The 26,771-nt window shown below is 41.6% G+C and overlaps 1 protein-coding gene across 2 annotated transcripts in view; it reads right to left on the bottom strand.

The window, feature by feature from the left end:
• The window catches only part of LOC127424022 (NAD kinase-like), a 67,453-nt gene extending 41,751 nt beyond the window's left edge, over nucleotides 1-25,702 (bottom strand). Inside the window, exons 1-2 of one of the 2 annotated variants that reach the window (XM_051668791.1) lie at nucleotides 21,645-25,489; nucleotides 16,083-16,261 (exon numbers count right to left, since the gene is read on the bottom strand). In XM_051668791.1, coding sequence (XP_051524751.1) covers nucleotides 16,083-16,261 — 179 coding nt within the window. In that variant the 5' untranslated portion in view covers nucleotides 21,645-25,489. The other variant, XM_051668790.1, reaches the window with a different exon arrangement.
• Between the last annotated feature and the right edge of the window lie 1,069 nt (nucleotides 25,703-26,771).

Genomic DNA, 26,771 nt, shown 5'->3' on the forward strand with positions numbered 1-26,771 from the left:
ATAATCACAACAGGCCTACTGACAGCCATCCTTTAAATGATTACATCTCAGCAATGGTTTGGGACAGAAACATAAAAATTATATCATTAGAAAGCTGATGGAGCAGGTTTCATATATACACTAATATTATATTTATGTATTAGGGCTGGGTGATACGGCTCTAAAAAAATTACAATCTCTACATTTTTCTGTCAGTTGACAATTTTCAATATATATCTCGAGAATTATGTATTTGCTGTTAATGGCTCAAAAGTGATTTTTTTTTTTTTTTTTTTTTTTTTTAATCAAAGGAACAATCATTTCACCCAAACAGCCATTGTAGCCAAGTAGATTAAATATTTTATAGGCATTAAATAAAAATCAATTTAAGAATAATGAAGGCATGTTTCCCAACAGTTTTTCACTAAATGAACAACAGAGATTGAGATTTAGGGGAAATGACCCAGTTAAGCCCACCCAAATCCAGTGATGGGTAGTAGCTTTGCTACAATAGTGAAGCTATTAGATTAACTACATTTCACAGTAGTGAGGTGGTAACTTCGCTAGTTTTTAAAATCAAGCAGCTTTTCAGTAGCAAAGCTATATTTTTGATTAAGTAGTGGTGTAGCTTCTGCGTACATCATACATCACCAGTGTTTACTATCACCTGTTTTGAATCAGAACTAAAGATGTCAGTCTCACAAATGAATCGCTCATCCGAGCTGGTACTTTACAATTAATTTACATTTACATTTATGCATTTGGCTGACGCTTTTATCCAAAGCGACTTACAGTGCCCTTATTACAGGGACAATCCCCCTGGAGCAACCTTGAGTTAATTGCCTTGCACAAGGACACAATGGTGGTGGCTGTGGGGATTGAACCAACAACCTTCCACTTACCAGTTCAGTGCTTTAGTCCACTACACCACCACCACTCACTTATTGGTCACATATGATAGCAAAGCGGTCTGAATTGGTTTGCGATTCAATCTGAATGAATGAACGCGCTGCTGAATCATTTGGTGCACGCACTCACTTGTCAACACAATCAAGGAATATTTTAAAATATGAAAAATAAAGATAACGCTGGCTGCAGTGGATCTACAATCAATGGAAACAAAACCTGCAAATGCATCCTATCGTTTGCCAGTGACGTGTGCAGATGGTGAACGGCACTGCGGGTAAAGACACCACCAAAAGAGTATCAAAACATTTAGTAGCCTACACAAAAACACACACACACACACACACACAAATAAATTCCATGGCATTCCCATGTTTTTTGGACATGTACCATTACCTGGGGGTGTCATTTTAAGACAATGGTATGTGAATAAGTTAATAATATAGGCTAGTAATGTACCATAGTAGTACCATGGTATTCTCTGAAGTACTTTGAAGCATCATGTAAATACAGAATAGTACATAAATATGGTAATTGTATCTCAAAGTACCATGGTATTACCATCTGATACCATCAGATTTCATATTGTTATTGCCCGGGTGTGCTCACACACACACACACACACACACACACACACACACACACACACAAAGAATTGGACTCTGATCAGAAGCATCTAGTACATACAGAAATACAACAGCTAGACACAGAATTACAGGATAAGATGAATAGTGTATGTACTAGTTTTAATACAGGAATGTGCAAAGGAAATCATGTTCAAATGGACATGGGTTTGTAGAGGTAGTTTTATAAATGTGAAAAATACAATGTAAAATAGTGATTTTTCCTTTTGCCAAATGGGTTTGTATAGGTAGCATGTATAAATATCAAGTTACATGTTTTTTTTTTTTTTACATGCATATACATTTCATATTGCACCATACTTTATTGCACTTTACCGTGGCTTTGATAAACATCATGTGATTAGTATTTTAGATGCTTTGTCTATGACAGTATGCTCTGTGCATCTGGTTGAAAAAGAAATTAAGTCGCTTAAATGTAGCAAGCTACTTTTGGCATGTAGCTAGAAGTGTAACTTGCTACTTTCTCTGAGGTGTATCTTTCAGCTTAGCTTAACTAATATTTCTGTTGAGTAGTTGGTATCTTAGCTACCAACACTGCCCAAATCAGAGTTTTACATGTTTTCTTATATAAATGTTAACAGCCTTCCAATAAAATGGGTATTAAATTAAAGAATAATCTCTCATCTAAACACTCATGTAATGTTTTGCTATAAACTGATCAAATTAAGTTACTTTACTTAACTGCAAAAGACAAAAGTCTGGAGTGGGCTTATAAGGAACACGTGAAGCATTTAAGCCCACATGTGTTCATAATAAGCCCACTATGCTTTTAAAAATGTAAATGCTTCACATTGTACTTAATAAACACTTCAATTTTCATTCTTTTTTAGATTTAGACCTCAAACAAGAAATATTTCATTTCTGAATCTGACAGTCCTTATAAAAGTTTTCTCTGCCTATTCATTTTCTCCCTGCAGTGAAAATAGATACAGTATGTGGAGTTGACGATGAGTTCAGTTTAATATGAGCTTCAAGGGGTTATTTAGGAACAATAGGGATCAGTGGAAAATAAACATCAATCATTTAATGTACACAATATTTTTTTTTATGTTTGTTATTGTTGTTTAAACAAATAAAATGATGATTCTGCTTTTAAGCTTTGAGCAAACAGACATTTCAAAGGCACTGTTCCTTATAAGCCCACATGAAAAGAAAGTTATATTTCTGGATTATAATTACAGACAGCACACTAAATCTTGTTTGAGCTCAAGACACTTCTTAAATATTTGAATTGTATGTGGTTATTCATTTTCTTTCTTTTATTGCATTTATCTTTGTGAGCATCGTTCAGTCAGTGTCCTGCATGAGCTCCAGAAACTCATCAAATCCATCTTTTCAAATACAAAGTATTGCTGTTAAATACAACAACAAAAAAATAATATCAAGTATCGTTTGATTTATTCATCTCTTAATTTTACATTTTTTCTCATTCCATCATTTGACTCCAGAAAAATTGCTTTTTTTGAGGTCATCAAAAAAGTTTGAGCAAATTCAAAAAGGGCCGCCGAACAGTGGAGCACATGATCCCAAATAACTGAAAAACAAAACATCTGATTGGCTCTGAATAAAAACTGAAAATGATAACAACATATGTGCATTTCCTCGGCAACAACATTTTTTTTTATCTTGCATTCTGTATTTTTGATATTTCAAAATAAACAGTAAGTGGGCTTATATGGTACGTGGGCTTAAACATTTCACTTCCCCAAGTCATTTTCATTATTATGTACTTTAATATTTTATATACTATGATACAAAGTAGCTTAATAAAAAGCATTCATTACCTTCATATATATATAAAAAAAAAAAAAACGGTCTGCAAAACAAGGTGTGAAAAAAAAAAAAAAAAATGTGGAATCCAGCTGAATATTGCACAATACTAAATTATTACTGTGGGACACAGTCAAGTTCATTATTATACTATAATACTGAATTATCATTATTATTTTGAAGATTAGATTTCTTTTATATAAAAGTAATACATTTATGTCCTATTAATTTCACCTTCACCAGGAGCTTTTATTTTGACACTGAAAGTGTGTAGTTGACAGTTTACAATGTTCCTCATCTGGTGAAACTCTGTCGTCTCTTCCACTTCTGTTATACTCTGCTGCATATGCAGATTTGTATAATAACTTGTAGCGTTTAGTAATGTTTGGAATTGCGCAGCTGCTTAACATGCAACACATTTCTTTCTTTCGGCATTGCCCGTATGCAACAAGTAAAAAACAATGCTTCCCTATTTACCCATGTGATATTCAGCGTTACAATACAGAGTTGTGTCACAGCATTAGTAAAAGCAGAAGTGTTGTGAGTGTGGGAAGACTGAGATGCAGTTGTGTAAACAATGTCGTGTTGAGATGGTGCTGTAATGTGTAGGTAAGCAGTAGATGAAACTATACACACACACAAGAAAGACATCAGCTACTTATGAGACAACGTCTATAACTCTAAAAACCTTGAAACTTTGAAAAAGCCAGTTGCTGAGACACTATGGCCATGGCTGGACACAATACAAATGACTTCCTCAAATGTACATGCAATGGAGGAAGTCATCTGTGTTGTCCTGCCACTTTTATTTAACCTGCAACACATTTACTGCCTTTCCCAAAAGTCTGGTGTTTTTAAGCAATAAAGAAGGAGAGGTCACAGCTAAATGGCACTGTTGGGCATGACAGGGGAAGTGTATTCACTATATTCATAATACAGCACAACCTCAAGTGCCTTATTGTTTTTAAAAAAGGGTTACAAGATAACAAATACAATTTGAGAATATTTACAAATTGCCATTAAAATTCTTAAGCCAATTTAAGTGGCATCCATCTCCTAGCATGGAAAAATGTAAACTAAATTTCCCTATCTGTCACTCACTCGACGTTGTGTCGATGTAGTGACACTAGGGGTCACTCTTGGGAGCCCCAAACATCTTGAAAAAAGGCCAATGAGAATTGGCGAGTGGAATTTGAATGCCACTCCCCCAGACATATGGGTATAAATGGAGCTGGTATGCAACCACTCATTCAGATTTTCTCTACGGAGCCGAGCGGTTCCATTAATTGAAGCTGAATTCATCCGCCGAGTTCATTCACCTCTCTCTGCTGGATTCTACGGTGCATTTCAGTGGCTTCTCCCCCTCTGCACCCGTGGAGTACAGAGAATGCCCCTGGGCGCTTCGGCAGAAACAACTAAAAGAGTATATTCTAAAAAAATCTCTTTGAAGACTGCCCTCCTGACTGCGCTCACTTCCATCAAAAGGGTAGGGGAACTGCAGGCGTTCTCTGACAGCGAATCGTGCCTGGAGTTCGGTCCGGGTTACTCTCACGTGATCCTGAGACCCCGACCGGGCTATGTGCCCAAGGTTCCCACGACTCCTTTTAAGGATCAGGTGGTGAACCTGCAAGCGCTGCCCCGGGAGGAGGCAGACCCAGCCTTGGCGTTGCTGTGTCCGGTGCAAGCTTTACGCATCTATTTGGATCACACGCAGAGCCTTAGAAGCTCCGAGCAGCTCTTTGTTTGCTTTGGTGGACAGCGGAAAGGAACTTTTCTTTCTAAAAGAACGGCACACACGGAACGTCTTTTTAAAGATGCCTTTCCGTCTGTGTGTTATTCCTGGTTGCGGTCGATATCTCTCCGCTTCTGATGGCCACGATAGCCATCTTATGTGTCTGGTTGCTGCCCACGTGGAGACATCATTTTTGGATGGGTCTTGTCCTCACTGCGAGAACATGACCATAGCAACGTTGCAGTCGCGGCTTGTATTCGTAAGAAAGCAAGCCGCCCCAGCAGCTCCCCGCCTCAGTTCTTCTACCTACGGGTATGAGGCCGTGCCGGTTAGCACTGGGGGCGATTTGGGGACCTCAATGGGACCACCTCTGCCGGGTTTCCCCCCACGGACCTCCCATTCCCCAGCACACTCGCTTGCTCCGGTCAGGCGCTCGGACGAGATCGCCGGCTTGTCTCAGGGTGAGTTCGACATCTCGTTCAGAGCCCGGGAAGAAGACCAGTTATCGAGCGCAGCATCGGAGAGTGGGCTCGTCCAGTCGGACGCAGAGGCTTCGACTGGGCTTCCTCCTTCGGGAGTGGTCGCCCAGTCCCAGGCCGACGCGGAAATGACGGACATGCTTTCCCAGGTGGCCGCGAGTGTCGGGCTAGAGTGGAACCCTCTGCTCTCCCCTGAACCCTCACGGCTCGACGATTGGTTCCTGGGCTCAGGGCACCGCCCACGGCCACGCCCCGCTCCTTTCTTCCCGGAAGTGCATGAGGAGCTGACAAGATCGTGGGAGGCACCTTTTACTGCCCGGTCCTGGTCTTTCAGCTGCCCTGCTCTCGCTACCCTCGATGGCGGAGCGGCCAGGGGGTATTCGGTGATTCCCATGGTGGATAAGGCCTGTAGGTTTACGTTGTCCCTGACAGCTGGAGCCTACATGCTGCTGGACAAGCCGCCTCCGCCCTGCATGCCATGGCTCTCCTGTAAGTACACCAACCCAAGGCTCTAAAAGAACTGCACGAGGGTAGTTCTGACACAGGATTGAAGCAGGAACTGCGCTCGGCGACCGACCTCACTCTCTGGGCGACGAAGGTCACTGTGCAGTCTCTCGGGCAGGCGATGTCCACCCTGGTGGTCCAGGAGCGCCACCTTTGGCTCAACTTGGTTGAGATGCACAAAGTTGACAAGGCACAGTTCCTTGACACCCCATCTCCCAGGTTGGCATATTCGGCGACACCGTCGAGGACTCTGCACTGCAGTTCTCGGCGAAGCAGCAAATGGAGGCCATACAGCACATCCTGCCCCGGCGTGGCTCAAGACCCTACACCCCGTCTGCTCATCACCAAGGGTGTCCTCTTGCAACTACAACACTGGCTCCGCTGCAGCCCGCCCCCATGGCCCGGCCCCGGCGTGGAGCCCAGCGCAGGAAGCAGATGCCACCCGTCTCACGCCACCCGCCAAGAACCCGAGGAAGGCTTCGAAGCGCCCCTGAGACGGGTGACCCAGGGGCAAGGAGACCCGCTTCTCCGGAGCTGGTGAGCAGACCACTCCATCCCCCGGTGGAGGGCCGGGAGGTGAATCTTTTGTTTCATTTTCATTTAATTTCGCCACATGTCCAAGAGGCTGCAGTACCCAAAAATTCAACAAAAGAGCAGTTTTCTTGTTCCCTGGGTCACATGCTCAGTGCGCACGGCCGTTGTCATGACCACAGTCCCATCTTTGCAGGTATGGCACCCCAGCGGCGGTCCCCCCACCCCTGTGCGCCCAGTTGTGGCACAAACATGCCCACACGGGATTGGGTCCGGTGGACTACAGGGACGAGACTCCTCCTCCCCCCTCCTCTGCCAATCTTATGGTGGGCAGCAGGAACCAGGTAAGTGCTTCTATGTCCCTGGACTCAGCACGGCCACGGGGTTCGAATCCCCTCGACGTGGCACCTCGAGCTCCGCTCCGCCCCGCCGCGAGGCCCCACCCGCCGGTACGTTCGACATGATCATTCCCTTGGTCCCCCTTGCCCAGAGTTTGGACGCATGGCTCGCGCTTTCCAACCAGTCGCGGTGGCTGACCCGGACCGTCCGACTCGGCTACGTGATTCGGTTTGCCAGGCACCCGTCCAGGTTCAGCAGCGTCCGCTTCACCTCGGTGAAGGGCGAGAACGCCACTACCTTGCGTGCGGAGATCGCTACCCTTCTGCACAAGGGCACGATAGAGCCTGTCCCTCCAGCCAAGATTAAAAAAAAGGATTCTACAGCCCTTCATCGTACCGAAGGAAACCGGTGGTTTGCGACCAATCCTTGACCTGCGAGTACTGAACCAGGCTTTGCACAGACTCCCGTTCAAGATGCTGATGCAAAAACACATTCTAGCGAGCTTCCGGCATCAAGATTGGTTTGCAGCAGTAGACCTGAAAGACGCGTACTTTCATGTCTCGGTCTTACCTCGACACAGACCCTTCCTACGGTTTGCCATCGAAGGCCAGACGTACCAGTCCAAGGTCCTCCCCTTCGGCCTGTCCCTATCCCCTCGCGTCTTCACGAAGGTCGCAGAGGCTGCCCTTGCCCGCTAAGGGAAGTGGGCGTCCGCATCCTCAACTATCTCGACGACTGGCTAATCCTAGCTCACTCTCAAGAGTTGCTGTGCGCACACAGGGACCTCGTGCTCTGGCACCTCAGCCGACTGGTGCTTCAGGTCAACTGGGAAAAGAGCAAGCTCTCCCCGGTTCAGAGCATCTCTTTTCTCGGTCTGGAGTTGGACTCAGTCTCGATGACAGCACACCTCACGAACAAGCATGCACAGTCGGTGCTGAACTGTCTGAAGGCTTTCAGACGGAGAACAGTGGTTCCACCTCTTCAGCCCTTGGACCGACCTTGAATTTCTATGGATTCCCCTAGAGCAGGTCTCCAGGCGCATCGTGGTTACAACAGATGCCCCCAAGACGGGCTGGGGCACCGTACGCAACGGGCACACAGCTGCCGGCTAGAGTTGTTGGCAGTACTTCTCGCCCTGCGGAGGTTCCGGCCATTGATCCAGGGCAAGCACGTGTTGGTCCGGACGGACAACATAGCATCGGTAGCGTACATCAACCACCAAGGTGGTCTACGCTCCCACTGCATGTCACAACTCGCCCGCTGTCTCCTCCTCTGGAGTCAGCAGCACCTAAAGTTGCTACGAGCCACTCAAATCCCAGCGACCTCAACACCGCAGCGGACGCACTGTCACGTCAGGTTACCTCAGTCAGTTCACAGACTGTGATCCCTGGATGACTTTCCTCCTTAGCCCTCTTGCAGCTGAGTTTGCGGAGAAACTCGCTGACCGGCCCAGTATGTGCTCTAATGAGCCCCTGTAATGAGGTAGGTGCTCCACATGTGCTGGTTCCCCGAAGGTGACTCCATGTGATATCTTCCGCAAAATTGTTTCCCTGATGGCAAACTGCGTCTTCCTTGGGCAGAGGCCCCTCTGCCCCCGGTCGCCGTGCTCTGTAGAAACTCCTCCCCCTTCGGGTAGGACCTACCATGGGACCTCTCCACATGACATACTTCCGACAAGACATGGTAAGACCATGTGACGTATTCCACTCAAAATACCCCCCCCCCTTTTTGGGCGGGGTGTGGTCCCCACAGTGTCTTCACCTTGGGAGGGACACCCCCCGACGCACTTATGTCTCCCAGTCAGTTAACAAATTCCACTCTTTTTGCGGAGAAAAGAGAGGGAAAAGAGGCCTCGCCTGGGCTAGCCTGTCCCTATAGTTGGGCAGTCGACTTGTTCCTGATGGACCATTCGACGCTCATTAGAGCGTTGGGGAGGTTACGTGACGGCCTGGTGCGCTGGCTACGAGGTACACAGCAGTCTGCCCGTCACACACCGCCAGTTCACGCAACACAGTTCAGCTAATTGTGGTGTTTTGTATAGGGACCCCTATTGTCACTACATCGACACAACGTTGAGTGAGTGACAGATAGGGAACATCCTGGTTACTTTCATAACCTCCGTTCCCTGATGGAGGGAACCAGACATTGTGTCCCTCTTGCCACAACGCTGAACTACCCGCTGAAATGGCCGGGACCTGCTCTCGGCTCCTCAGCACAAAACCTGAATGAGTGGTTGCATACCAGCTCCTTTTATACCTGTATGTCCAGGGGAGTGTCATGCAAATTCCACTCGCCAATTCTCATTGGAATTTTTAAAAAAAAGCAGAGGTGTATGGGGCTCCCAAGAGTGACCCCTAGTGTCACTACATCGACAGACCGTCTCATTCCCTCCATCAGGGAATGGAGGTTACAAAAGTAACCAGGATGTTTACAATTGTTTCTTGTGGGTGCTGTGCAGTGTAACACACCGTAGCTAATGAACGGGTGTTTCACGTCATAGCTGTTCCTTTTTTGTGTATTGTAGCATGACTGGAACGCTGTATTGATTAATTAGCAATCAGCATTATAGACCGGAACTATTAGTCTTGTAATTTATCGTCCATACAGCATCAACATGTTCTAGCAGTTTAAACAATGTGATCTCATGAGTGAGTTTCTGATGTATTCTTACATGAAGTGTGGTTCTAGCACACAATAGTTTCCATAGATAGTCTTGCAAGCATTTAAAATGTAATAATTTAACTAGGGCTGTCGATTTAACGCGTTAATTCAGTGCGATTAATTTTGTGAAAAACACGTTAAAAGAAATTAACACAATTTATCATGCCCCCGGACCATAATAAGGAAGATTACTGAGAAAAATGCAAGCTTGAAGTACCACCTGTTTTCTTCAGGAGGAAGCAAGCTAAACTTCAGCTATATAGGCAATGCACAGCTCATACAGAGATCAAACCAACCCTTCAGCAGACAGCACAACATGAGCATGCATTCTTGCATTCAAAACACAGCTTGATGGAGCGCAAATCCGAACTAAAGGATCTCAAGACGTGTTCTAAGTATTAAACTACGTTTAACTTGACACAGCGACCTAAAATGGTATGTTTATAACATGACGCAACAACAGTGAGACAATCAAAAAGCATCTGTCTGATGCAGGTGTACACTGACGGGTCCTTAGACAAGCCCTCATAATAAATCTCTGACTGATTAACAAATTCACTTGCAAAATGGATTGTTGTGGACTGTAGGCCAATGTTTGGCTTATGTTCAATAATATGCAAATAAACAATACACTGAATTCTAAAGCCACTTTTTGTATTGTCTCATCAATGCTCAACTCCTCTGCCACAACCGAGTCACGTGACACCATGCAAGGTTCGGATGTGTGAACGGCGAGCTCTGCGCACTTTTCTAGTTTTAACAACATTAATGACATAAACCGGTGAGATTCGATACACTCTGTTCCATAACTGTTCTAGGAGAACAATATGCCAAAGAATTCAAAACCCTCGGGCTCTGGAGACATTAAAAGACACTTACGTGCTCAAGATGACAGGGAGTCGATTTGGTTGGAGAAATGAGGGAAATTCGGCGAGAGATGTTGAACATGTTGGCAATGCTGAAGAAGGTCGTTGCTGACTTAGAGGATCTTGTTGTCATACATCGATCGATCACTGCCATGGAGAAGAAATTCTCTGAGGTGGTTACAAGAGTGGGGGATGTCGAGAAACGGATCGATTATCTGGAGTCATCGGAGAGGGAACTATCTGCTAATCCACAAGCAACCAAGGTGGATTTGGAGCATGTCTGGGAGAATTCGGAGGACATGGAGAACCGCAGCCGGAGGAATAACATCCGTATCGTGGGTATCCCTGAGGGAGCAGAGGGACAGAATATGGTGGAATTCCTGGACGGGCTCTTTCCGAGTCTGCTCGACATAGCAGGCTATAAGCTGGAGGTCATCCAATAAAGATCTTGTGTTACGCGAAGAGTAAATGAAGCCTTTTTTGGAAGAACCACAGCATTTTCTTGTTCCCAGACTTTGCAAATTTACAAGAGAGAAATGTGATCAATTCAAGGAATGCAAGAAACTCTTACATCAACGGAAAGTCACAGATATTCCTGGCCAAATTGAGAATAGATGCTAAGGATGGCCGTAAAACATTCACTTGCCCACAGCAAGCGATGTCCTTCATAAAGTCAATGGAGTAAGTTATTTTGTGGTACTCACGTTGCAGCCGAGTGGACCAACTCACTGAATATTCACTTGACAGTTCGAGGAAACTGAGCACCTTTTTTGTTTCTTTTTGTGCTGGTTCCGCCTACAACTGGAGTTTGTTTTGTGGAGTAACACTCTTTCGGGACAGTTTTGTGGATGAATCCGCACACTCTGTGTGCTTAAGCCTCCTATTGGCTGGAGTTTGTTTTGTGGAGTATTTCTTGCAAGACATTGGAGTGATTAGTTCATTTGTTGCACTCATTTAGCAGCCAACTGGGCCGGCTCATTGAACATTCGTTTGACTGTTCGAGGAAACGGAGTGCATTTTTTTTTCTTTTTGTGCTAGTTCCGCCTATTGGCTAGAGTTTGTTTTATAGATTATCTTTTGTTGTGTAATTCTGTCTCACAAAATTTGTATAGAAACACCAGACTTGAGCAATCCGATGGCAAAATTGTTGCGGGGGCACTCGTAGGCATACATGGACTGTTTGAGTTCAGAGGGATGGACGCCAGTTGGCGCTGTCGTGCGCGGGGTTAATGCACACATTTATCTTTTTTCTGTTTGTTTGGTTCTGGGGGAAATTCGGAGTTTGATTGTTGCACTAATGTTGGAATGTGGTCTTTATAAATTGATACACAATCTATTTTTTCTCAAATGTTAATATGAGTGGATTGTCTCTATCCACGTGGATTGTGAATGGGTTGGGGCACCCCATAAAAAGAAGGAAGGTTATTTCTCTTCTTAAGCATAAGAAATATGATATAGTGTTCCTTCAAGAAACACTTTAGATCTTAGTTTAGATCTTATGCTATAGAAATGGCTCCAATTTTGCAAGAAGTTTATCTGGAATCATTAAAGAATGGAAAGCTTCCACCAACCATGACACAAGACTGATTCTTGAAATGGACAAAGATCCAAGCGAGTGTAAGAGTTACTGTGCAATTTCCCTGATCCAGCATAGACGGTAAAATACTGTCAAAAAATTTGGCTAACCGATTAAGTTATGACATCTCTTATACATATAGATCAGGTGGGGTTTATTTGGGGCCGTTAACTCTTCTGATAACATCAGGCGTTTCACCAATATCATGTGGTCAGTGGCGAATGATCAGACTCCGGTCGCTGCCATCTCACTCGACGCCGAAAAGGTATTTGATATGGTAGAATGGGATTATCTTTTTACGATTTTGGAAATGTATGGGTTCGGGAATACTTTTATTGGATGGATTAAGTTACTTTATAGATACCCGGTAGCGGCAGTACAAACGATTAATTAAAAAAAAAATTCTCTGGATAGGGGCACCCGGCAGGGTTGCCCTCTTTCCCCATTATTGTTCTGTCTTGCCCTGGAACCATTAGCAGCCACGATGATTTACCAGGGGTGGTGGCGGGAGGTGTGGCGCATAAGCTTTTGCTTTACGCAGATGATATTTTATTATTCGTCTCTGACCCTACTAGATCTATGCCTTTTCTAAGTTCTCGGGATACAGAGTTAATTGGTCTAAATCCGATACAGAGTTAATTGGTCTAAATCCAAAGCTTTGGCTCTGACAGCGTACTGCCCGGTAACGGCTTTTCAGCCGGGCGCCTTCCAATGGCCCAAACAGGGCATTAAGTATTTGGGTATTTTATTCCAAGCAAATTTGTGTGATTTAATTAGAGTTAATTTTGACCCTTTAATAAAAAGGTTTGAGCGTGATGTGGGCAGGTGGGCTTCATTACATTTATTGATGATTGGGAAGGTTAATGTTATTAAAATGAATTGTATTCCAAAATTCAACTACCTGCTACAGTCTCTCCATATAGATGTCCCCCTCTCTTATTTCAAGCAATTTGGTAGCATAGTGAAGTCCTTCATTTGAAATGGTAAATGTCCCAGATTACATTTCAGTAAATTGCATAGGCCGATTGACAAAGGTGGGCGAGGCCTACCCAAGATTATGTTTTATTATTATGCATTTGGTCTCAGACATTTGGCTCATTGGTCACTTCCACCTAAGAGAGCCCCTCCCTGGTTTTGAACAGGAAGTTCCTGCCCCTATTTCGCCACTGCAAAGCCTTTCTATAAAACTAATCGGAGAAGTTAAGTTACACCCAGTTATCTCGCATTTGCACTCGGTATGGACAAAAGTGTCCAGTGTGTTTAATTCGGACATTTATTTAAATGTTGCCTCAAGCATATAGCTGAACACAAAATTATGTATTAACAAGTCCGCTTTCTGCTGGTCAGAGTGGATCGTGAGGGAGGTTAATACACTCAGTGACCTATATGAGAGTGGATTGCTGAGATCCTTTGAAAATTTGGTTCAACATTTTGAGATGTTCTTTAGGTATTTACAGCTGCGCCACCTGCTCTGTACTATTTTTGGTATTAGCATACACCCCCCTAAAGCGGAAGATATTCTGGGAGTGGTGATTACTGCTTTTGGAAAAGGTCATGAGGCATCAGTGTATAGAGTCTGGGGGATGGAGCTTTATCAAGAGATTATGGGAGAAAGATTTAAACTTGGTACTGGAGGAGGGAGTGTGGGCTAGGATTTAAAAAAACGTCAAGTCTGCATCTAGAGATGCAAGGGTGCGCCTTATGCAATTCAAGATTTTACATCAATTCTATTGGACCCCCTCTAGATTGTATAGGCTACACCCACCTGCTGGTGATGCCAATTAGAAGATGGAGACACAACCCATGTTTTTTGGTGGTGTGTTAAGATCCAAGAATTTTGGTTGAGGGTTCAGAGTTTTATGTGTGACGTATTGAGCACTCAGATTTCATTTTGCCTCAGACTCTGTATTTTAAGTGATGGGGCGGTCCTTAATATAGGGGATAAACACAAAAAATTGGGTCCTTACCAGTGTTATGATCAGCAGACAGATTGTTTTAAGGGGATGGAAGTTGGCTGGAGTGCCCTCATTTCAAGAGTGGTGCATGGAGATGGTGAGAGTGGCACTTTTGTGGAAGTGTCATGTAGAAGGCTGGGGAACTTGGATTCGTTTGATGGGAAATGTGGCAGCTATTTGGTGTTCTTGGAGGGCTCTCAGGGAGGGGCAATGGAGAGAGAAGTATAGTTTTCAATGTGTGTTATTATTATATATATATTTGTGTGTGTGTGTGTGTGTGTGTGTGTGTGTATATTCATGTGTGACCACAGGGATGTTTATTGAGGTTCAGGGTGGGGTTGGGGATTGGGAGGGGTAATAGTGGTGGTTAAATGTTGATTCTGTGAATATATGTTTTGCTTTTCTTTGTTAATTGTATGAATTAATAAAACTGTTCATTAGAACTCCTCTGCCACAATAATGTGATTCATTTTAATTTTTTATAATATCTTATATATATATATATATATATGTGTGTGTGTGTGTGTGTGTGTATACATGTATGTTGAGATGCTGATTTAAGAAAAATTTGGAGTGGTCTCTTAATTTTTTCCAGATCTGTATAATTTGTAAATATTTAAAGATAACTATTTATAATTATTTCATCATTATATATTGAATTATTGTTATTTGAGGGGCTTTCTCAGCATATATTTATTATATGCGATTAACACAAATATTGAATTCACAGAATTGGTTGATTTTATAACCCTGTATCTATAACCAATGAGATTAGTAGTGTTAAATGCCATTATTTCACGCAGTTGATGCATTGGTTTTCTTTCCGTTCTGTGTGATTTCTGGTGCCGTATTCAACTCGTTTCAAAGGATAATATCATTTGAACCAAGACTAAACGTTAAAATTTTAAAGTGAATAAATTTAATCGTTACTTAATATCATTTAGCTTAACTTTGGAACACATAAGGGCTTTTCCCACTTGAAATTGTTCACTCAGGGTCATCCTTAAGAAACTGCTTTACTTGGTTTTCCGCCAAAATAAAGGCTCAATTTAACACACACACACACACACACACACGCACACACGCACCTCACTACTGTATACTTATGAAATATTCCCTGTAAGAATCATAATAATTGTATTACATTTAAGCAATATCTCACATCTGTGATGTTCTGTTGTGCAGCACTTTGACAAAAATAACCAATGTTCTTTGGATTGTGCTGTAAGTATCTGTATAAAAGTACTGCATATGATAAAAATAATGGAACGTTATGTTGAAAATTAATTGTTCTATTTTCATTTAATTAAAAGTTAGTTGAGGGGTTGTGTCAGGAAAAGCATCTGGTGTAAAAAACCTGTGCTAAGTCAGATATGCGGATCACTTTCAGCAGCCGAAAAGACGACGATGACACCCTTTTGATGTTTAAATCGAATTAAACTGTCGAATACGTATTTCAGAAAAACAGAAAACAGAAAACACAGAATGTGTGAAAAAATAATAAAAAATAAAATAAAGCAGATTTTATGGGGTCATACATGTTAACATGCAGAGATGCTCCTGCTCATGAAAAAGAACCTGCCCCTTACATTTGCAAAAGAATCTAATACTGATAGACACACTTTACATATTGGTTATTATTTTATGTTTTTCTGAGAAATGTTTGATTTTTCTTCTTTTTTTTTCATTTGATGAGACCAATAAGTCAGCATGTCGGCATTCTTGGTCTTGTTTATAGTGATTTTTTTTATAATAGTTTACTGAGAAATTTGTTTGTCATTTTTGATGTCTTTTGAGTAACAGTTGGTAAAACCTAATAAACACACTCTCCTCAAATGATCAGTCTCACAATATTGTTTGTGAAAACTGCAACATTAAAAGTTTTTTAACAAAAAACAGGTATTGGCGAGTCCTAAAAAGGTCTCCAAAAAAATGGCATTGGGACAACCTTTAGTAAACAGAACAGTCCCCAAGACATGTTTTTTTTTTTTTTTCAAACACTTTAAAAATGTAATCTGTTGCCTTCTCAAATGATTTGACAGACACATTTTGAGACAAGAGTATTAAAGGCTTTGGTTTAGTCCATCTGTAATCTAGTCTTAGCCTAACTTTAGTCTGGATGCTGCCAGTGTTGTTGTACCTGTACTTGGCAGAGCTGGGCGCTGGTGGTGTCGACATGCTCCTGGCTTTAGTTCTGGTCCGCAAAACTTTTCCACAGTACGGATCCTCACCGCCTTCACAGGCTGAGCAACAGTACGGAAGCGCCTCTGTGCTTGGATCCGACTTCAGCGTCCAGTTAGACCCTCTGGAATTCTCCATCTGGATGCAGTAGGTGGAAAACACAGTAAGACAGGAGTGAAAGTTGACAAACAGAGGAGTACTCGCGCCCATTTAGCTTCTCTTGAGGTCTACACACACTTTATCAACACACAATTATGCAAAATTCAGGAATAGACATGAGAAAATTCCACACTACAGAGAGCAACAACCTTCAGCATACTTCCTAGAGTTTTGGTAAAAATCTGTGGAATTCTGTGGGATGCATTTAATCATGATAAAAGGTAGTCAATATATGGCATACTATACTCTTATCTGTAACTAAGCATAATAAAATTATCCAAATATGTAATAAATGAATGACAGAGTGAATGATGGGCGTTCCAATTCTGCGGAAATCAGTGGAGCTTTCTACGGGGGGCTGCAAGCACAGATTCTATGTGGGTCTGGTTATACAGTGTGTGTTCACATCATGTCAGAATTACAGTAATCATGAGATGACAACTCAGAGATTGTACTGAGAGCTGTTCATGTCCTCGGACTGAGAATGGACCCATTTTGGCAACGCTCCGAATGGCAAAACGGACCCATGTGCGGCTTTGTTTTTTGATAACAGTAAAATATTTTATTACTACATCTACAGTATATCCCCTCTATATGTTCTTATAAAATGTTTAAGAACAAAGAATGTACACTAGGTAACACTGTATAGCGAATCAAATGGACTGTCAATTCAGAGCTTTCACAACATTCAGAGTTTACAACTGTAATTCCGAGTTCTATGAAGAGGAGAACAATTTTTACAAGCTGGGATCTCGTAATAACAGTCAATCCGAAATGTCATACTGAAATGACTGTATTTATGAGTTAAGTGCACATGAACGGCACCACGAAGTTGTAATTATGAAAAGGAAACGCTCAATTTTCTTTCAGCCCTGACTTTCCAAGTTGGGTGTGTGTCGATTAAAGAATCATGGGAGCAAATTGGTATAGGACATAATTCTGTTTTACAATTTTCAAAATGATCAAAATTGCTATAGAAAATAAGAGTCATTTATCTGGTTTATAAAGCAACAGGCTTGTGCAACAAAACTAGATTTCCCCTGATTTTATGTGGCCGCATGAAAACAATAAAATAGATAAAGCATTAATTACACACCTAATGCACAAATTGTTGCTAAAAAGCTTCCTGTGTTTGCCAGCAAGTAAAAAAAAAGGAGAAAGAAATATGTAATTGCAAAAGTTCTGTTCTTTTTAACTAAAATCACTTGACTGCACATCACATCAATGATCACCGACCTCCAAAGTAGGGCTGAAATGACTAGTCGACGTCGATAAATTGACGACAAAAATTTTCATTGCCAAATAGTTGTTTGATCTCATTTAACGTAACATGAGATCACATTAAACTCTAATGATGATGTGTGAGAGCAGCACTGCAGTTCACGAATGACTGAGGAGAGAAAGAATTACACAGATCACAGTCCAGATGCACTCTAAACTTTCCAAACAGCTTCAGGTGATGTAGATCACAAAATATGAGGGAATTATAATACAAAAATACAAAATAAGAAAATACAGAAGCACTCTCGTCGTGGAATAAGTGGAGCCGGAGCTCTTTAAAGGAAACATCCCAGCGTTACATCTTTAATGCAGCTATATTTAATGTGTCATAGCTTTATTAAAGTTCAAATAATACAGAAGCAGTTCATGTAAGTAACTACAAACTCCGAAACGGTCATTTCTCTGTGCGGTCAGTGCCTCTTCTATGATTTGTGTGAAGTGTCTCGATCTAAGGGGGAGAGATTGAAACTGCACCCGACTGATGCACACTCTGTCACGGGGACGCTCATCCATCGAGCGCACGCTTGCTGCAGCTAGATTATAACATGATGACTATAATGGGATGTGTCTCTGTGCATTTCTTATCATGAAGAAAATTGGCAATACGCAGCTTTATTAATAAGAGAGAGATTGTTTTTTTGTGAGTTAAAGATGGATTGAAGTGAACAGAAAGGTGAGAGAGGGTAGTCTTCACCCCATTATACACTGCAACAAAATACGTTTTTGATTTGTTTTTGTTTTGGCTTGTTTTCTAATATAAATATCTAAAACTCAAAAAAAAAAAAAAAAAAAAAAAAGGACATTTACTTTAGCAGCTATACAACAGATAAAAAATTGTTATCTGAGAATGTTGAATATAATATTAAAAATACAAATATTTTAAAATATCTAAAAATCCTTAAAAAAAAAAAAAAGATGCATTTACTTGAGAAGCAGCATATAAGATATTTAGACTGCTTTTAGAGAATAGATCTTGAATATAAGTATATTTTGTCTTTACTGCACTCACAGAAGTATAACCAAGTGAAAAAATACACTTCTATACAAAATACACTTATATTTAAGATACATTCTCTTAAAGCAAGTCTAATTATCTTATATGTTGCTTCTCAAGTAAATGTATCTTGTTTTAAGGATTTTTAGACAATTTTAAATGGAAAACAAGACAAAAACACTTGATAACAATAGGATTTTTGCAGTGAATTTCTTTACTGAATTAAACTTTTAAAAAAGTATTTTTTTTTTCTTTAATTCAGTGAATGTCATTTAGAGGTATTTTTAAAAGATGATTTTGTCCTCTTTATTGTTAGTAAGTCGGGGCACAAGCTGAATAATCGGATAAGACCTAATGATTAATCGTTGCAATACTCGCCGAATAATCGTTCTAATAATCGTTAGATTAGTCGATTATCAAAATAATCGTTAGTTGCTGCCCTACTCCAAAGTACCAACTTCCCAGGAGGACTTGAACGCACCATGAACAGAATACTACAATAATGGGTACTGCCTACTTTTTTCTAAAAACATTATGAATAAAATGTGCAGCAAACGATTTTAGCCATTCTTGAACTTCCACAAGATGGAGCCACTGAATTAGACATGCCCCTCTTTCCAAAACCCCGCCCTCCACAGATACCGTCGAGACCACTGATCCTATATTATGGAGTTATACATGTGGACAATTCTCTGCGCGCACAATGATATATTGAGCACACAATATGATATTTTGAGTGCACAAAAAGTTATTTTGTACAGGCTTGAACTTTTGTAAAGCAATGTCTCTTTTTCAAAGATTAATTCATTTTGAGCAAACAAAAAATGGTACTCTATGTCAACATTTGCACAGAATTCTGACATTTGTTACTCCATTGTTTTTTTGCATGTGCAAGATTTCACTCGCTCTCTCTCCTTGTGTGCGCTCAGAACTAGAGACTGTCTGCTTGCTTTTCCACCCACATTCCCACCCAACAAGTCCTGCCTCCTACATCACAATTGGCTATTAGGAGCTGCTTACAAGCACTCTGGACAGTTGAGGTTGCTGGTTACCATGAATATCTCAGTATAAATATTGCAGAAGAGCCAAAGGGCATAATGCTCCAATTTCAGCACTTTTTATATATACTGCATTACAAATTATATTTACCCCATGGATTATAGACATACCAGGAATACTGTGCGGCTTAACATAGTGTAATGTAAGTTTTCAAAATATAGTAGCCAGGGATCATGCAATGATAAGGAATTATTTCCATTTTTTTTTTTTTTTTTTTTTTTTTTTACTTTTTGCAGTCTCAAACAATTGAAGTTCAATATACTGTACATTTAATTTACCCCAAACTATGACAGGTGACATAATTAGCCACTTTACTTTTTCTACCATTTCTTCACATTAATCAATTTTGCCATTAGTGTTGTGGTAGAACGCATAACTTGAAACAAGTCATTTATCAGGTGTGCAGTGCTTTTTTTCTTCTTTGTACAGAATGCATAAACTAAAAAAAAAATTTAAAAAAATTCAATGAGTGCACAGAGCGAGTATGAGCAGCAAATGCAAAAAAACAAATGCAAATAAATTTCAGAATTCTGTGCAAATTCACATTTAAAACTTTATTCAAGCGCAAAATAGATTTTTGTTTGCTCAAAATGAATTCAGAAGGTACATTGCTTTACAAAACTCTGTTCACGCATGTGGAAGATACATTTTTGCACTCTCAAAATATCATCTTGGCTATATAATTTTGTGCACACAGAATTGTGGCACAAATATTACTCCATAATAATCCTAAGCCTAACCCTAGCCAAAGTCCCTTTCAAGTCAACTCAGTCCACACTATGGCCATCTTTGGAATGCTCTCGGCAGCTATTTTCTATGTAAACAAGCCGCATAAAAGTACAGCTCCTATCTACCGTTCTTGAATGGGGAAAGGACGAAATCTCCAAAACGGTTGGTCAAGATTAAGATCAAAGAACATATTTCAAATCAGCAGTAAAATATGACAACAATGGTATCACAAATTGTGCTTCTTAAGCTCAGATCACGAAAAAAAAAACAAAAAAAACGCTACTTTTCAGGCTGGTACAGCTAAAGCGCATGAGCGTTCTCCAGTTGACTGACAGCCGATGTCTGTATCTAAAAGGTGATTGGCTCTTTTACCTGTAAGGCCAGACTTCATTTTCAACATACATTGGCCATTGGGTGTTCCAATTTCTTCCATTCATTTTAATTGCAGTGGTCTCTCTCTGACTGAGCAAACAAGCTTCATCTCGGTTATCAAATATAACAGTAGAAAAACAGCACCCTCAGCTGACAACTGTTATACATCTGAATGTTTCACTTCAACAAATACACCATGAGAATGCGCAAATGATTGACAGGCAGAAAGCACATCATAGTCTTCTGATTGGCTGATCAAAGAATGTTTCTGCTGCCACATATTTGTTAGCAGTTTACACAGTCTAGTAGAGAGCGGTGAGTTTCCTTACGACTCGGTACACCTGACATTGCATCAGGAAGCTGACGCTATGGGGAGTGTCCTTCTATACGACCTAGTTAAAACCATTCTACAATAATGCCAATTCTAAAATTGGCTGTGGTGTTTAAGCCTCGCCCTTTTAGGCGTGAAGCTGTCCAGTATAAAAGCAGGCGCAAACACCATTCCTCAGAATTTTCTTCCTTCAAGACAGTGACTCATCTCTCTCGTCTAGAAGCCTTCTACAACTTCGCCGTTGACATACCCGAGTCAGCGGGCGCTCGAGAGAGAGAGAACTACAGGCAGCTGCACTGTATGTCCTCTCTCTCTCTCGAACTGCCGTCTCCTGTCGCCTTTATCCCTCGCTCACTTCATTAGGCTGATTGGGGTCCAGGCGTGCATCATTCCGGCCTGGCCCTCCTCCATGCTACACTCCTCCCTGCGTTGCCTCTGGCCGGAGAGCCCCCGGCATGACGTACATCCCCCTTGCGTGCCTTGTGCCCTGCCTGCTGGCAGGTCTTCCCCGCCTTGTTTGACCCGGGAGGAGACAAAAACAGGCGAGGGAAAGGCCAACACGGAGTGACAGCGAGAGAGAGAAAAAAGAAACTCACCGGTTCTCTAATGCGCCGTCGCGTGGTCCTTGATCACTCCTCCACCCTCTCAGGCGGATGACAGCCGCTCCTACCCGGGCGGACCGGAGTCAGACCTCCGACCCCCCAGCAGACAAAATGCCCCTCCGCATTTCTGGCGGCCCGTGGGGACACTCCTCCGCCCCTGACAGCGGCCCTACCACTCCAGGCAGTCGGGGAGTCCAGTCCCCACTCGCCTCGTGGATGGAGGCCGTTCCCCGCATCCAGGCAGTCGGGGTACTCTGTCCCTCGGCGGATAGCAGCGGCGCTCCCCTGGGTGGACGGCAGCGTCGAGGACTCTACGACAGGCATCCCTCCTCCCACCCGGGTTTCGGCACCAATGTAAAAGGAGTTATAAGGGAAATGAGGAGGCGAGAACCGGCTTGACAATATAAATAAAGTTTAATTATAAACAAACAAAAGCACACAAACATAAACACATACAGGGCAGCTGCCTGTAGCTCTCTCTCTCACTCAAACTGCCGTCTCCTGTCGCCTTTATCCCTCGCTCGCCTCATCAGGCTGACTGGGGTCCGGGCGTGCGTCATTCCGGCCCGGCCCCACCCTCCTCCGCGTTACAACCCCATTTGAGCATAAAGATATAATTCTACTTCTAAATGATTACCTTTACAATTTATGCGAAGATGACAAAATTTAAATGTATTTAACATATACTTAATAACATAATCAAAATATATATTATCAATATCTGTAAAATAATTAATACTAATAATTAATAATTCAAAAATGAGTACACCCTTGAATAAATTCAAATACTGTACAATATTTTAGTACTTAGAAAGTCCTCCATAACTTTTAAATACTGCTCTGACCCTTCTTGACATCAAGTGTACAAGTTCATGACATATTGTCACGCACATCCTCTTCCACTCCTGGAGGATGACCTCCTTTGAGTACTCTGTTTAATGGGGAGTGATGCTCGAATTGCACCCCACAGGTGCTTAAATAGGGTTGAGGTTGGGTGACATACTATCTTGTTTATCCATAGGAATGCAGCAGTAGCTTTGGAAAAATGTTAGGGTTGTTGTCATGGTAAAAAAAAAAAAAAGTGCCCAACTTTGTGGTGGGAAGAGAGGGTGGCATCTTCTCTTTTAAGATTTTTTTTTTCGGATTTTCTCCCCTTTCTCTCCCCAATTTGGAATTCCCAATGCACTCCAAGTCCTCATGGTGGCGTAGTGACTCGTCTCAGTCCGGGTGGCGGAGGACGAATCTCAGTTGCCTCCGCGTTTGAGACCGTCAACCCACGCATCTTATCACGTGGTTTGTTGAGCGCGTTGCCACGGAGACATAGCGGCATTCACGCATTCACCCCTGAAATGCTCTTTTTTTAACAGCCAGGATAGAAATGTACTATGCAATAATATAACGGTGCTGAATGGTTTATGTATTTATTGCGCCCTCTTGTGGACTAAGGAAACAACGTCAATTTAAAAATCAGCTGACTTTAAAAATGTTATATTAGTTCATATAAATATTTATATATTTATGTCATTTAAAAAAGTACAATACATTTTCATGGTTCAGTCAGTAGTGTTTATTTTTGTAATAGAATTCAACACTATTTTACTTTGAGTGTTATTTTTTCCATTCAGTATCAATTTTAAAAACTATTGGTTGATTAATCGGTTATCGGCAGGTACTGCCCAACTTAGTTATCGGTAAAATCCAATATCGGTCGACCTCTAGCATCAGCTTCCTGACACAATGTCAAGCGTATTAAGGGCGGGGCTTAAACACCATAGCCAATTTTAGAATTGCCATTATTGCAGAAAGGTTTAAACTAGGTCGTATAGAAGGACACTCCCAACAGCGTCAGCTTCCTGACATTGTCTCGTTCCCTTCGTCTCAGGGAACCGAGGTTACATACGTAACCGAGACGATATCTCAAGACACTTAGGGTGTGTTCACACTTGGCAGGTTTGGTTCGATTAAAACAAACTCTGGTGTGATTGTTCTGTTAGTGCGGTTCATTTGAACAAGTGTGAACGCTGCCACCCGAACTTTGATGTGCACCAAACAAGCGGACCGAGACCACCTGAATAGTGGGTCTCAGTCCGCTTCCAAACGAACTCTGGTGCGGTTCGACTGATATATGAATGCAACATGGACCAAAGACATCTAAACGGACCAAAAACAGTAAGTAATTTGCCTAATACTGACCACAGGCACACCTGGTTCTTCTCATCATAGGAGCTATGTTACCCATTACAGTTCGGTACAGGTGTCGGAACCGCCGTCAGCCGTCCTTGCAGCATATCTTCATTTGTGTGTGCAACGGAGGAATTTCTGGTGCTGTTTTGACTCCTTTACACAATTTATTAGCTCTTCGTTTGTTCTCAGCTGGTAAAAATACCACCATATACACATACATAAATCCAATAAGCGCATTTCGCCCAGCAGCCAGCATTGTTTTGGATATTCGGCAAGTTCCATCGCAAAATATACGTCATCAAATCTGTCCAATCAGGTTGTGACTTTTCCTGATGCCTTTTGTTTTGTATCTTTAGGTTCGGTTTTAAAAATGCCAGTGTGAACACTAAGCGAACCAGGACTAAATGTAACATTTTCTTTTTTGGTCCGGACCAAGAGGACCAGGAGAACCGAACTACAAGTGTGAACACACCATTATTTCAGTAATATCGTTCAGGAAGTAGAAACATAGCAGGTCACCCTGCTATTCCATACATACAGGAAAATTTAATACTAAGCGTACAGTATACATCCTGCAGAAATAAAACTTTTATACCATTTATTTCAATAAAAAAATAAAATAAAATTAAAAAAATTAAAAAAAAATAAAACAGATCAGACAAAACAAAGGTCTGTACTTTAGGTCACACTTTATCTGAGGACGAATACAGCATTCGCAGAACAAGCTGAAAGTTCAACTGATAGTCCTTTAGAAGAAAATCATGTTTCTGAGCTTATCTAAGCCTGTGGTTTTACACAAGCTGCATGATGACAGCCTGTAACATTTTTGAGTTCAGTGAAGACAGAGAATAGCAAGAAAACTACATGCTCCCTGTAAGAATGCCAACACCTGAGCAGTTATGATAATGACCCACTTACAACTGTGCCAAAGAACATAAACCTCACCTTCACTGCTTTGTGTCAAAAGGTTTTTCTTCTTTTTTCTCAACTCAATAGGTTGAGACAGCTAACGAAATAGCCTTAAAATACAACTGCATTCAGGTGCTCTCATTTCACTGACAATAATGGAAGTGAACGTTACATTATAACATGGTTCAAGAAAACATGTGAAATTAAATTGTGCTGAATGTTTTAATCAATCATCAAATTTTAATTAAAAAGAAAAAACAAGGTCCTCCTTATTTTGACAAAGGTGTAACAGGTTACATAATGACAAGTGAGAATTATTGTGCTGCCTATCTAGACAGCATTTTAGGCAGCTCATTATGTTTAATTCCCTATCTAGACAGCATTGAAGGGTAGTAAGCTGCCTATCTAACTATATAAACAGCATTTTAGGGAATAAAAACCTACCGAGCTGACAATATGCTACCTAGACAGCATTTTGGAGCATTTTAAGGAAACACAACCTAGTGAGTTGCCTACCTAGAAAGCATATTAGGACATAATTGGCTCCGACTTAAAATGCTTCCTATGTTGATCCCCAAAATTTGCTGTCTGGGTAGCTTTTGAGACACGGCCAACATTCACGATAAATGGACAAATACTAAATATTTAGATATCAATACTGAGTGATACAGAAGCGTTCGGCTGAGCGAATAAATGATGAACTCAAGGCTTTGTGACAGGTTTAGTGTGTTAGCCGCTAACGAGTCAGCTGATTAAAATTACCTCACACCGGCGCGCGCCTGATCCCTTCAAAAGCACACGAACTGCAGCGATTTCTCCCACTCTATGAGAATGAATAGAGCAGGCGCTATGCCCTTTGACTCTGAATGAATAATATCGATACTTTCATGACTTTCTGCGGAGGGGAGGATGGACGACTGACCGATGTTACAATATATTCAGTTCCTGAGATATTTGTTTTCAGTGGGCGGAGCATACATGAATATTCATGAATTATCCTGACATGCGTGTTGAAGTGGAACTGAAAACGTTAGCGCACCACCGACATTGTTATTGTTGTAGTGTGCAGATGCACCAGTTCTCATGGGAATAAAAACAGTATAATCACACACGAAATTTTTATTAAATCACAGATACTGCTGCAGGTTTATTTTAGTCGTTGTTGTTAATGATAACAACTAACAGATATACAAAATTAAAGATATGAAAGAAAAACAACGCATAACTGTAGACTACTGTATTTGTAAAGTTTGCTCTGTTGTACTCTAATTTTGCCTAATACCTACTTCAGTAAATGCTGTATTCAGGAACACAAAACTAATCAAAACACATATTGCATTTATAAACTGCAAACTGTTACAAAAATCTGAATATTGCAGTTATTACATTCTTCGTTCAACGCTTAAACTTAAATACCTTTTCAATATAATCCTTAAGACAATTTTTTTTTATTTACATTTTTTTATTCAGACAGGTTGAACTTTAGTCATGTCGGTGATGCTTTTCAGTTCCACTTCAACACGCATGTCAGGATAATTCATGAATATTCATATATGCTCCGCCCACTGGAAACACATATCTCAGGAACTGAACATATTGTAACACCGGTTCAACTCTCTCTCTTCAGCTGTCATCTGAAGTGTTCACGGTCGGAGCACTTCCTCGAGGAGACGTCAAAGCTCTGCGCTCACAGGAGCATTCTGATAGGTCGCTGGCTTATGAAAATGCATTACGTAGCGTGTATTTCGCCCACTAGGCCGAGCTGATTGGCCGAAAGGCAGACGCTGATATGTGAGCGCCATCAGCTGGAATGAACAAATCGTGCTAGAAGACATGGCTTGTGAATATTAATTGTGCTACGTGATTGGACGCCCCAGAAAGGTTGGAAGCGCGCGTTCGTTCTATTGAAGAGATGGTATGTCTATCCATAACAGCCAAAGATGGCGCTAGCATGAATAGGTCTATAAAGTATGGATAACATTCATAGTATTGATTCTTAATCAACAAAATTCCTTTCACTGCATGGGA

Source organism: Myxocyprinus asiaticus, chromosome 33 (genome assembly GCF_019703515.2).
Source record: "Myxocyprinus asiaticus isolate MX2 ecotype Aquarium Trade chromosome 33, UBuf_Myxa_2, whole genome shotgun sequence".
Classification (NCBI taxonomy): Eukaryota; Metazoa; Chordata; class Actinopteri; order Cypriniformes; family Catostomidae; genus Myxocyprinus; species Myxocyprinus asiaticus.